Source organism: Numenius arquata, chromosome 22, assembly GCF_964106895.1.
Source record: "Numenius arquata chromosome 22, bNumArq3.hap1.1, whole genome shotgun sequence".
Classification (NCBI taxonomy): Eukaryota; Metazoa; Chordata; class Aves; order Charadriiformes; family Scolopacidae; genus Numenius; species Numenius arquata.
This window is the reverse complement of record NC_133597.1, coordinates 279,171-292,141: the sequence shown is the minus strand read 5'-3', so window position 1 is coordinate 292,141 and position 12,971 is coordinate 279,171. Positions and strand designations below refer to the sequence as shown.

Sequence of the window (12,971 nt, the reverse complement as noted above, 5' to 3'; positions counted from 1 at the left end):
CCAGCCCAAAAGTTGCAGAGAGTGGCGGTTGGGAATGGCACGTGGCGGTGATGGCGGTGTCTCTCCTAATTATGCACAGCTCATCATTCGTGGGGAGGTACCCGTGAGCGGCTGGGCTGCGCGTCGCTGGCCGCCTTGTTTTGGAGCGGAGCTGGCTCCATGTGCTGGGAGGAAGGAGTGGCTTCCCCACAGCCGCCCCCAGCACGCCTGGGCTGGCAGCACGGAGCCTTCTCTCCTCCACGGGCGCCAAAATCCTCTCTGCCTGAAAATTGCCCCTCCCCAAGCCGTGTTGGGGGGTCTCTGTGGATTTGCCCGGGGGTTTCTCTGCTGGGGGCACGGCTCCTGCACATGCCTGGGGACGGAGCTGCTCGAGGCAGTGCTGGGGTACAAGGGACACGCAGTGAAGGCGACGCAGATCCTGGCCCCAGAGATGGGGGGGCTCCTTCACACCTTTTTTCCTTTCCCAAGACTTGGGCGCTTCTTTGTCAGAAGTGTGACAATAAAAGGGTGTGTTTTAACCCTGCTGGTAAGTGTCTGCCGTTCAGTCAGCGTTACCTGGTGCTGGAAGCCCTCAGCAGGGCAGGTTTGTGAGGCTTTTGGGCAGAGAGGAGTTGGGGTTCCCCGTGAGGAGCTGTTGTGGATGGAGGTGGCACCCTCACCTCGCTGGTGATGGGTGGGTCAGGCGGTTTCAGAAGCAGCAGCAGCATCACACTGACCAGTCTGCTCCAGGGGCTTTTCAACGTCCTTCCCTCCAGCTGGAGACCCGCTGGGACAGACCCTGCAGTGACACCTCGCTGTGCTGTGCTGTCACCAGGGCGCTGAGCTGGAGGTTCCGCTGTGCCGCGCTGGGAAGAAACCAGGGAAGAGACCGGGTCGCTCTTTGAGTCAGTAGCTCATTCTCCGCCTCTTCTGCCTCCCGAGGGCGTCCCTGCTGGGGCTGCCTCCTCGTGGGTCAGTGCCAGTGGCTTCCACGAGCTCCCACGGCGCTTTTCTCCCCAGCCATGTGTGAGGGGACACGCTGGCCACTGGTTTCCCTGCTGCAGTGCCAGCACTTGCTGCCCGCACTGCTGGTGGCAGCGAGATTTAAGTGGGGAAGGTGCTGTCTCATGTGAAGCCAAGCTGGGAGGAGGTGGCGATTTGTCCAGGTTTCGGGTGGGTTTGGTTTCAGGGGACAGAATCAGGAGCATTCCTGCAGAGGAACGTTGTTTTGCTGGCCACAGACCAGCAAAGGTTTGTCACTCCAGCGGAGTCATCTCTTCTCAACCAGCCCTGTAGCTCCTGAGGGAACCGTGTCTGGCATTTATTGGAAGGCGTCCCCATCCCCTCCAGTCTCTTGTGAGGTCCAGGCTGGTCTGTGGTGAGGTGTTGGTGCAGGGCGGACTGGGAGTCACTGTGAGATGCTTCATCTCGCGTCTCTCTCCAGCGTTGGTGGCAGCTGGGCATGACTTTGGCAAGGAGGGTGGGTCCTTGTGAGCTACTCAGATGTGATGCTTCTCTGGCATTGAATCCCCTCCATTGGATTGAGAGGGTTGTGTGGCCACGCAACAGAACCCTCTGGGCTTAGAGTCCCCTCCATGCCATCTCGTGCGCCAACAGCAGGTGACTCCTGGGACCTGGAGGTCCAGGGATGCCACAACATTCCCATGGAGGGGTGACCTGTTCCCCCCAACCAAGCTACAGGCATAGTTTGACTGTACTAACAGTTCTGTGCTTTCCCGGGCGGTGTGTGTTTCTTTGGGAGCGAGAGATGAGTTTGCCCCCATGAGAGGTTTGTTGAGCACGGCCTGTGTGTGCAGGGGGGTCTGGAGTCCTGCCCCTGCCGCTGGGGTGCCCTGGGCGGCTCTCTTAGTTGTGTCTACTGTTATGTACCGACACGCTCTGGAATTCCTTCCTCTCCCCAGCTGTCCCAATCTGGCTGAAGCCTTGCTTTCCAAACATCCATTATGGGACTAGGGGGAGAGAGATATTTCAGTTCCCAGGAGTGGTGTGTTGCTGGTGGTCTCTTAGCCGTGGTGTGGGAGCTTTGAGCTGGCTTTCCCCTCACTGCACGCGATCTGCCTCTTCCTCGGTACTGATTCAGCTGGCCCTTCCTCAGAGGCAGCGCTGAAGCTTCTCGTGACCAGAATGAGAGTGTTTCAGGTGCTCTGAAAAGCCTCCCTCTTCCTTCAGAGGGGAAATTGTAAATTGGAGCTTCTCATCCAGGATGGAGCCGGGACTCTGTGGGGAGCAGGGACTGGCTGTGCTGCTGGTGGGCTGCTGTTAGGCTGTTCTGCCACTCTCCATTTGGCCAAATAGCGACAGACTGTCTGTTCTGTTACCTCCTAACACTGGATATTCCCATTTTCCTTCCAGCAAGCCTGATCTGCACGCTCAGTAATGCCGTCAGAATGGGCGCTCTTGGTGCTGGAGCCCTGTCCAGAGCAGCTTGCGCTTTCTAACCCCAAAATCAGGTGTTGTCCCAGGGACTCTGGGAGCTGCAGCCCTCATCAGGGTTGTATTCTGGTGACTGGGTCCAGCTGCACCACCCACGGGGCTGTATCTGCCCAGGCTGTTCCATGCCCTTCGGACACACCGTGAGGATTGGTGCTGTCTCCAGGGAAGCCCCAGCGGAGTCTGTGTCACTCCCGTTAGAGCTTCTGTCTAATTAAAGGCTGAAGGGACAAGTGGACCCTCTGCCAGTTGGTGCATGATGGTAACCCCAAGAGCTCCACTGCTTCTTAGTGACGCTGTATCCAGGCACTCACTTGGGAAGCAGCTCCCTCAGCTCACTCTGCTACCAACAGGAGTGCAGAGTGTGCCCGGCGTTACCTTGGGGCTGCTCATTGCCACCCCCCGAGGATGGTTCCTGCACTGGAAGAGGAGTCTGGTGGACGTTGTGCTGTAGTTACTCATCAGGCTTCTGAAGGAGCTGCTGAGAATAGCTTCTCCTTCCCGAGGGATGAGGCGCTGTATAATTGGGGCCAAGCCCAAGGCGGTGACCAGGAGAGAAGTGAAGCCTTCTGCAGGTGACTGTTGTAGAATGAAATCAACCTTTGCAGGAGCAGGTTGGAACAGCTTGGATGACCGTCCCATGCAGCTTCCTGGGCCCGTGGTGGTGCAGGTTGTACTGTTGTTCCTCAGACAGAGATGGGGATGTCAGGTGGTACCTCCGGAATAGTTCCTCATTGGAAGGGGGATTTTCCTCCAAGATCTTTAGTCAGAAATACTGTGAAAAGTAGTTTTGCCCAAGGACGTTGTAGTAGAGATTTGCTCTTTGCAGCTTTGCTGTCCTCGCAGGAGCCGGGTTCCCTCAGGAAAAACTTCTCCCGTCTGCTTCCGGCTCTGGGCTGAAACCAGCCGAGATGGGGTGGGGGTGTGGGGGAGATGTTCAGGGAAGCTGCTCCATGGGGAGGCGGCCCCTCGCCCACCTGTTGGGCTTCATGCCTTGCACCGAGACAAGTCTTCCCTCTTCCTTTTATGCATCATCCCCCCTGACCTTTTCCGTGTACCATTATTCTTTCTCAGGTAAATGAGGTAACGTTCAAAATCGTTATGGTTTTTAATCACTCTCCATCTGTTGTGCTTTGTAGTCACTTGGGAGAGACTGGAGGGAAGCTCTTCCTGCCTCATTTGTGCCAAACTGCATTAGGAGGTGCCACGGCCAAGGGGGTGGCTCTGCCTGGCCAGTGCGGGCTGGGACTTGGTGGCCTTCTCCATCTTCTCTGCCAAGTTGCCTGCCCAGGTGGTGGGAGTGCCTGCTTTGGGGTCACCGATGCGCCCCTGAGTGTCACCCAGCAAACGAGTGGCATGTGGGTCGTGCCGCCTGTGGTTGTGAATGAAGCCAAAGGGATGATTTTGTGCAGAGCCTTGTTCCCATGGCCGCTGCTGGTGACTGCTTGGGAGGAAAGGAGGGAAAAATGGTCATTCCCAGGGTATCGGGCTGAAGCCAGAAGGAAGGTGTCCCACGGGGAAAGGAAGGTAACGGAGGGGGTAGAAATAACGTCGGTTCCAGAGGAAGTTGCACATCCCTTTGTTTTCACAGAAAGCCCCAAGAGGCGAGGGGTGGCTGGAGCCGCGCGGTGGGTTCTCCGGTGCCTTGGAATCATTGCGAACCACTCCCAGACCAACAATCGGACCAGGGCCTAACATCAGGTCACAGCTTTAAGTGCTTGTTCTCTGTTCCTGAGGTCTGATGGCACAGTCGGCCCCTTCCCAGCTCCGGTGTCAGCCGGGAGGAGCTTGGCAGGCACTGGCCAACAGTGAGAATTCACACCCCTGTAAGTGGGGCGCCAGTGGCTGGTTTTGGTGTGGATCACCCTGAAGTTGCCGTTCTGGGCAGGGACGGAGTCCAGCTCACCTGGTCAGTCAGCTTCTGGGTCAGCTGCTCTTCCTGAGATGAATGAGGTTGGTTGGTTGATGTTTCCAGTGCTGTGTTGGGAAGGCGACCGGTCCCCGGAGCGCAGTGCTGGCACCACTGGGGGGGCTCTGCCTTGGCCGGGCTGCAGCCCTGGGGCTCAGGGGGCACAGCCGGCGGCTGCCCCTGCTCAGAGCCTTTTCTGCCAGCTAACGAGCTGGGGAGCTGCTTAATGAGGGCTGGAGACTTGGAAATGAACTGTTCCATGGAAAGAAATTGCTGCTGGCTCTGCTCAGCCCCGCTACGAGGGGCTGTACCCACCATAGGAGCCTTCTGCTCACGGCAGGCTCCGTGTCCGGGGGGGGGGATGTGTCCCTGTTACTTGCCCTGTCTCCGTACCCAGCGCACACACGTGGTTCTGTGTTTGAAATGCCGGAGGTCTGTGTTTTGGGAGGCTCAGAAGGAGGGAATTGCACGGGGGCAGCAGCTGTTCTCTCTGCAATTCCAAACCCGTTATTTTCCTGCTGGCATTCTCCACGTTTGGACAGTTTCAGCCCGGGTCTGTCCCTGGCCATGTGGCACAGCGGTGTGTGCATCCGCACAGCCCACCTGTGGGCAGTGGCCACCTCTCGCTCCGGCTTCGTTGCTGGACGATTGAGGCTGAGAAGTGGGAGCTTTCCCCTTCCAGGAAAGCATCTGCCGGGTGCAAGGTTCCTCAGGTAGAAACAATGCCTTTGGGGCTAATTTTTCTTCCTTTTCCATTGCTTTATCGTTGCTTTTCCCGGTTCTCTCGGCGTCGCTGGTGGAACTGCAGAGAGCAGACGGGCGGTGGGGCGTGAGGAAGGGCAGGACCCTCCTCTCCCATCACCGTGCGGGTGTATGTGCTGTCAGTGGGTGTGAACCGCAGCCTCAGCCTCTGCGCGTCGTGTCCCACTCACTGGAGCGTTGTTTGTGTTGGGAGCATGACCAGCTGCATGGTCAGCGCGTTTATTCTGCTCATGTCGTCCAGCACTGAGGCTCATCCAACAGGTACCAAGCACAACTGTTCAGAGAAACGGTTTGCCTTAATCCCCGCTGCTTTTTGTCACATCATGGTTTTCCTGCAGGTGCAGGTCTCGGTGCGTGGGGTTTAGTTTCTGTAACTAGTTTCAGTAGCCAGGACTTTCTTCCTGGCCTGTCCTGTGGGCAGATGAATCGGAGATTTCACGTAGAAAGCACAAGGTGGAAAAAAGGTGCTGTTCTGAGTGAGTCTTTTATCAGGCCTGAGCTGCATGGGGAAACGGGGTTATTCCATGCACAGATCACCTTCTCCCAGTCAGTGCGGCGCCTTTGGGACTTCAGGACTCCGTTCTCGTGGTGCCGCCTCTCGCCAGGGTTCCGTGCAGGCTCCATCGCTACAGAACGGGCCCAGGTCCTGTCCTGCTCCCAGCATGGCCCATGGCGGTTGCTAGAAACAAGCAACAATTGCCATCGCGGGGGAAAGTTAAGGCTGGAGAACAGAAAGACCTGAGGGAAAATCGGGCTGGGAAACCTGGAACATAGAACTGTAGAATCATAGAATTGTCTGGGTGGGTTGGAAGGGACCTTTCAGATCATCTGGTCCAACCATCAACCTAACCCTGATAAAACCCGTCACTAACCCATGTCACTAAGTGCTATGTCAACCTGCCTTTTGAATACCTCCCGGGTTGGTGCCTCAACCACTGCCCTAGGCAGAAGGTAAGAACAAAGATGTGTCACTTGTTTTGGTGGCAGACAAATAGGATTGAAGGTTCTGCAGATTCCCTGGAAAACCTGCCTTCATGTGCACAGGGCGCCATTAATGTCATCCCTCTGTCGGGGGAAAGGCAGGTTCTCATCTCTCCTGAAGACAGTCTAATGTGAATTAAAAAAAAATAAATAAAACAACCCAACAACAAACCCATCTTTTGGTCCATTTTCAAGAAGGTTGTCCTTGCCATTCTATGATGTTACCTCCAGGGCTGCTGATGCCATCGTTCCTTACGGTGTGACAGTGAGCACGGGTCCCTCAGAAGGAGGACTTGGTGGTGGTGGTGGCTCTGCTGGGCGCCGCAGGAGAGGGGACACGCTTTGGTGACCCCAAGAGGAAGCTGGTGCCGCCACCACGCTGGTCTGTGGTGTTTGTGGTGTTCAGTGCGACAGTGGGTTCCCTGTGGCTCTTGGGGTGCAGGGGCAGTGCCCGCAGCTGGGGGTGACTCTGCCACCCTCAGCACTGTTACTGTGCTGTGACTTGGTCCTTGGCCAGGCTCAGAGGTGGGTGCATGGTGGTGGGTGCGAACTCTGAGGCCTTGGTGGAGGCAGAATTGTGGACCTCGGGTGCTTCTGCTCACCCAGAGAGGCTTCTGCGTGAGCTTGGAGGAAGTTGGTCTGAAATGGAAGCGCTTCTCCTGCTGGAGCGTGGTTTCGGGGGGTTTCAATAGCAGTTTGTAAAACTAGAGCTCTGTGGTTGGGTACGAGCAGCGGGTTTTGTGCATTAGGGGTTTGTTTCTGCACACACGTGTCTTTTGTTTCCCCATCACTCTGTCTGATCATCCTGTAACTGTAGCTGCTTCACATCTCCGTGCACAAGTTCTCTTCCCTTGGCAGCAATCGCTGGCTGGAAGAACAAACCAGTGTGTTAGAGGGACCATCCTCTAGAACCCTTCCACGCTTTGATCATAGCCAAGGTCATTCTCATGTGAATGTCCACATCTTCAATTCCCCACCCGCTTTCTCTTTGCAGGATGAACAGTTCCTAGGTTTTGGTTCAGATGAAGAAGTCAAAGTACGAAGTCCCACGCGCTCCCCCACAGGTACGTCCCACTCGCAGGGTGGACGTTGACTCTCTTTCTTCCTTGGTGACCATTTTGCCCTGTCCCTCCTGTTTGTTCAATCAAACCTCATCCACTGTAAAGGCCACCCTGCTCCTTGGATTCCACTCAGTTTGGGGCAGTTCACTCCCGATCTGTTAGGGAACAGGGAAAGTTTGAGTAAAAGAGTTACAGTGATGAACCTGGGATTTGAAACCTCACGTTAGCGTTTTGCAGAGGCACTTATTGGAATAGTAAGGATCTAAGACTGGTTTGAATATTTCAGGATCTTCCAATAGACTCATTATCACCCATAACTGGAACCTTCGCATTTTTGGAAACACTCCAAATCTCAACCTCTGAGGAGAAACTGTAGCTCAGCTGTTGCGTTTCCAGCTTTGGAGCTGTAGGGCCTGATCCCCACGGGGCAGTGAGTGAGCTCAGCTGTGGCCAGGGTCCTGGTCAGTAAAGGCTCTCAGCGCACCCCTCTGCCCATCACCACTGTCCCCTGGCCAGGGGGGTTCCGGGAGGGATGTGGAGCCTTGTCACAGCTCAGGGGGACCTAGACGGGGAGTAGCTGGGTTTGCTGGGCTTACTGGCCTGTCCCTCCGCAGGCCAGGTGGGTGGTATTGCAGGAGGACTGGGTTTTTCCTCTCAGCTACCTGTGATCTGCTTAAAACACAAAACCCAACATCTTTTGCTGTGTTTGGAAGGTGGCATGTGCCTTCAGAGTTATTTACCCACTCAGCATCAGGTTGATCGTGGGTTTGTGCCATTGCACATGTAGCTGGTGTGAAAAGCCTTGTGGTTTTCAAAAAATGATCTGCTTCGTACTGGGAGGTTTGTTGGGAGGGAACTCTACATCTATTGATCAAACTGTGGTTTTATTTGTTGATTACCTGGAATGTCTTGGGAATGTGCCCGGGCGGTGTGAGTGATGCTGGGTGACTACTTGGGTGACCTGGGTAGTGCTGACCCAACACTGGGAGACGTTTCACGTATGTGTTCTCTGCTCCCCCCAGTTAAATCCAGCCCGCGGAAGCCTCGCGGGAGGCCCCGGAGCAGCTCTGACCGGAGCTCAGCTGTGCTCTCAGACTCCTCGTCCGTGTGCTCCCCCTCCAGCAAGTCTGAGACCACATCCATGGAGAAGGTGAAGAAGAAAGAGCTGAAGAGTGGGGAGAAGAGGCGAGGGAGGCCCCCGACACTCACCAGTGTGAAGTTCAAACTCTCGCAAGTAAAGGACACCTCGGACGGCCAGAAGGGCAGTAAAGAAGAAAGAGAGAGTCTGAAGAAAATCAAGAGGTCACCATCCACTACATTTCAGCAAGCAACTAAAATCAAGAAATTAAGAACTAGTAAGCTCTCCCCCCTGAAGTCCAAATTTAAGTCTGGGGCGAAACTTCAGATCGGGAGGAAGAGTGTTCAGATGGTGCGCAGGAGAGGGAGGCCGCCCTCCTCTGAGCGCGTGAAGCCTTCCTCCGCCTTAGTCATGAACTCGCAGCTGGAGAAGCCCCAGCGGGTGCGCAAAGAGAAGGACGGCACACCGCCGCTCAGCAAGGAGGAGAAGGCCGCAGTCAGGCAGAGCCCACGCAGGATCAAGCCCGTTCGGATCATACCTTCCACCAAGAGGACGGATGCTGCCATTGCCAAGCAGCTGCTGCAGCGGGCTAAAAAGGGGGCGCAGAAAAAGATCGAGAAAGAAGCGGCCAAACTGCAGGGCAGGAAGGGGAGAACCCAGCTCAAGAACATCCGGCAGTTCATCATGCCGGTCGTGAGCGCCATCTCCTCCCGGATTATCAAAACTCCTAAACGGTTCATTGAGGATGAGGACTACGATCCTCCCATCAAAATATCCAGACTGGAATCCACCCCGAACAGCAGGTTCAGCGCCACCTCCTGCGGCTCCAGTGAGAAGTCCAGCGCTGCCTCCCAGCACTCCTCCCAGATGTCCTCTGACTCCTCGCGCTCCAGCAGCCCCAGTGTGGATACCTCCTCCGACTCCCAGGCTTCCGAGGAGATGCAGGCGCTCTCCGAGGAACGCAGCAACACCCCCGAAGTTCACGCACCGCTGCCCGTTCCCCAGTCCCCCGAGAACGATGCCGGCGACCGGCGCAACAGAAGGTTTTCCATAACGGAGCGCAGCTTTGGGCAGAGGACGGCTAAGAAGCTGTCGGCCCTGCCGAGCGTGCCGCCGCAGCAGCCCTCCTCCTCCTCCCCCCCTCCTCCCCTGCTGACCCCCCCACCGCCGCTGCAGCCCGCGTCCGGCATCTCGGACCATACCCCCTGGCTCATGCCCCCCACCATCCCGCTGGCCTCCCCCTTCCTCCCGGCCTCCGCTGCACCCATGCAGGAGAAACGCAAGTCCATCCTGCGGGAGCCCACCTTCCGCTGGACCTCCCTGAAGCATTCCCGGGCAGAGCCGCAGTACTTCTCCTCAGCCAAGTACGCCAAAGAGGGGCTCATCCGCAAACCCATCTTTGATAACTTCAGGCCCCCGCCGCTCACCCCGGAGGACGTGGGCTTCGCCTCCGGCTTCTCGGCACCAGGAGCTGCAGCGCCGGCGCGGCTCTTCTCCCTGCACTCTGGCTCCAGGTTCGACGTGCACAAGCGCAGCCCGCTGCTGCGGGCGCCCAGGTTCACCCCCAGCGAGGCCCACTCCCGCATCTTCGAGTCCGTCACCCTGCCGTCCGCTGTGGGGCGAAGCGCTGCGGGCACCTCAGCAGCTGGGGTCTCCTCCCGTAAGAGGAAGAGGAGGGTGTTCAGCCCCATCCGCTCGGAACCCAGGTCTCCCTCGCACTCCATGAGGACGAGGAGTGGGAGGCTCAGCAGCTCGGACCTGACAGCCCTCACCCCGCAGTCCTCTGTCTCCTCCTCACTCACTAGCATCTCTGTCAGTTCTCTTGCCACTAGTGCCTTAAATTCCACTTTCACCTTCCCTTCCCATTCCCTGGCGCAGCCTGGGGAGTCGGCAGAGAGGAGCCAGAGGCCAAGGAAGCAGAGCAGTGCTCAGGCAGAGCCCTTCTCCTCCGGCAGCCCCACTCCCCTCTTCCCCTGGTTCACGTCCAGCCCCCAGACTGAGCGAGGCAGAAACAAGGAGCGGGTGGCAGAGGATCTCTCCAAAGACAAAGAGGCTGACAAGAGCCTGGAGAAGGACAAGAGCAGAGAGAAGGACCGAGAGAGAGAAAAGGAGAACAAGCGGGAGTCAAGGAAAGAGAAGAGGAGGAAAGGCTCGGAAATCCAGAGCGGCTCCACTTTGTTCCCTGTAGGTAAAATGCCCAAAGAAAAAGTTGTCAGCGAAGACGTTGCAGCATCGTCGTCTGCCAAAAAGCCCGCCGGGCGGAAGAAGTCCATGGCCACGGATCCGGCGGCAGAGGTTTCCGCTGCTGCGCTGGCCGACCCGGCAGCCGTCAAAGCCAAACCCTCCAAGAAGGGCCGCGGGGGGCTGGACAAGTCGGAGCTGGAGCTCAGCCCCACGGCGCCCGCGCTGGAGAAGGACAAAGCCTTGCGCCTCTCTGCCCCCTCCTCCAGCACCGTGAAACATTCCGCCTCCTCCATCAGCTCCATGCTGGCGCAGGCCGACAAACTGCCCATGACTGACAAGAGGGTGGCCAGTCTCCTCAAGAAGGCCAAAGCCCAGCTCTACAAGATCGAGAAGAGCAAGTCCCTCAAACAAGCAGACCAGCCGAAAGCCCAGGTATTTTCCACTGGCCACGTTCAGGTTGTGTTGCTGGTGTGTGTCTTGTCTGGAACTTGCCCTGGGGGTCACCAGGTGCTTTCGTACCCTGAGCATGAAGCATTACAGTGCGGAGCTGAGCAGCCACTGGCAATGATCCGAGCAGGAGAAGCCCTGGGAGAAGCTGGGGGAGAGGGGGGGCTGTCACCTCAGGGGGGCTGTGTGCAATTTTAGATCTCAGCTGCTACTGGGTTCCTCTGCATCCATGGGAGCAGAGGGGTCAGCGGGAGCAGCGGCACTCCCTCTGCAAAGTGTGGCTCCGGCAAAGGGCAGGAGTCATTCTTGGCCTCGGTGTTTCTGAGCGTGGAGCTGCCCTGGGAGGGTAAAGCTGGCCTGGCCCCTCTGTCACTGTGCACGGGGACCATCTGTCACTGATGGACGGGCGTAAAATCCATTGGGATTTTGCCCCTGATCGGGGTCTGCTTCCTTCCGCTTTCCTGGTCCCTCTCCCCGCTCCCCTGTCCTGCCAGGAAGGTGGGGGAAACACACCTCAGTTAAACTTTCCCTATCCTTGCTCCCCAGCTCCCACGCTGTTGTCCCAGAGGTGAACAAGCACCTACTTCTGTGTGCCTGGTGTCGCTGCAGCCCAGCCCTCACACTGACCTCTGAGAGAGTTCTTTTGGGAGGAGATAGTTCAGAGTCCTATGGTGGAAACGTGGAAAATTGCACTAAAAGGCTACATTTCTTTTAGCCCCTCACCTTAAAGGCCAGCAGCTCCATGGCTGTCAAACAGCTTTGTTTCCTCTGGCTTCTGCTGGACCAGGGGGCACCAAATTTTTGTCTAATTCCAGTCGACTCTGGTCCTGGTGCTGTCGGTGCCCTGGGGTGACCCAGGCAGTTTGCTTCCCAGCAGCAGGTAGAAACATACCCTGTAATTCCAAACGGGTAAAGCCTCTTGTTCCTTCGAGTTTATCCTCTCCTGGATAACTGAGGCTCAGAAGGCTGAGAGTCTTTATTTTTATCCCAATTCTTACAAAGTGCCAGCCTAGATATAGTTTAACTCTTTTTAGGTTGTTTAGAGGTTTCCGTGAGGTGTTTTCAAGGCTCCCTTTGTCACCTCACTCAGGAATTGTGTCTGTTGTGCTGTTCTGACCTGCAGGGCCAGGAGAGTGACTCGTCGGAGGCGTCGGTGCGAGGCCCGCGCATCAAGCACGTCTGCCGGCGAGCAGCGGTGGCGCTGGGCCGCAAGCGAGCCGTGTTCCCCGATGACATGCCCACGCTGAGTGCCTTACCCTGGGAGGAGCGGGAGAAGATTCTGTCTTCCATGGGCAATGACGGTGAGGGGGGAGCTGTGGGTTCCCTCTGGGCATTGGCACAGAGTCGGCGGTTGGTGACTGCTGAGGATGGGGACCTGGAGTGATTAACGAGGGAAAGTGTGTTAAACGGCTCTGGGCTCTCCCTTACGGCTGTTAATCCTTTTAGCCCTCAGTAATCGTTATAAACGTGTGTTCGGCACTAAACTTCTGCTCTGCTGAGGGGAGCATGCACACGTGAGTGCGCACATATGTGTGTGTGTACATGTGTGTGTGCACATGTGCTCACACCACCCCTTGTGTGGCTCTGCCGATGGAGAGCCTGGTGTTCCAGGCATGAAAATCCACTCTTTGGGGTATAAATTCCTTTAGCAACTCAGATGCTGCTGAAGCATTCTCTGAGATGAGTGGATTCACGTTAGAAATCTTTTTTCGGTAGATAAGTCATCGATTGCGGGCTCAGAAGAGGCAGAACCACTGGCCCCCCCCATCAAGCCGATAAAGCCGGTGACTAGGAACAAGGCGCAGCAGGAGCCGCCGGTGAAGAAGGGGCGGCGCTCGCGGCGCTGTGGGCAGTGCTCGGGCTGCCAGGTCCCCGAGGACTGCGGCGTCTGCACCAACTGCCTGGACAAGCCCAAGTTCGGCGGGCGCAACATTAAGAAACAGTGCTGCAAGTGAGCATGGGGCTGGGGCAGCGGGGCAGGGGGGCGAGCAGATTTACCCCCCAACGCAGGCTCTGAGTGGGTTTATCCTGGGCTGGGGCTGGACCTCAGCAGGGGCTTGTAAACAGTTTGCTTTAAGAGCCAAGACCCTGACTCAAGGTGTGCTCGTTACCAGCTCTT

At 56.9% G+C, this 12,971-nt stretch overlaps 1 protein-coding gene across 1 annotated transcript in view; it reads left to right on the top strand.

Annotated features, from left to right (window-relative positions):
- The window catches only part of KMT2A (lysine methyltransferase 2A), a 40,273-nt gene that overhangs the window by 3,155 nt on the left and 24,147 nt on the right, over positions 1-12,971 (top strand). The window contains exons 2-5 of the mRNA XM_074162286.1: positions 7,077-7,146; positions 8,166-10,837; positions 11,976-12,153; positions 12,569-12,803. Of these exons, the coding sequence (XP_074018387.1) occupies positions 7,077-7,146; positions 8,166-10,837; positions 11,976-12,153; positions 12,569-12,803 (3,155 nt within the window). The remainder of the gene's footprint in view (positions 1-7,076; positions 7,147-8,165; positions 10,838-11,975; positions 12,154-12,568; positions 12,804-12,971) is intronic.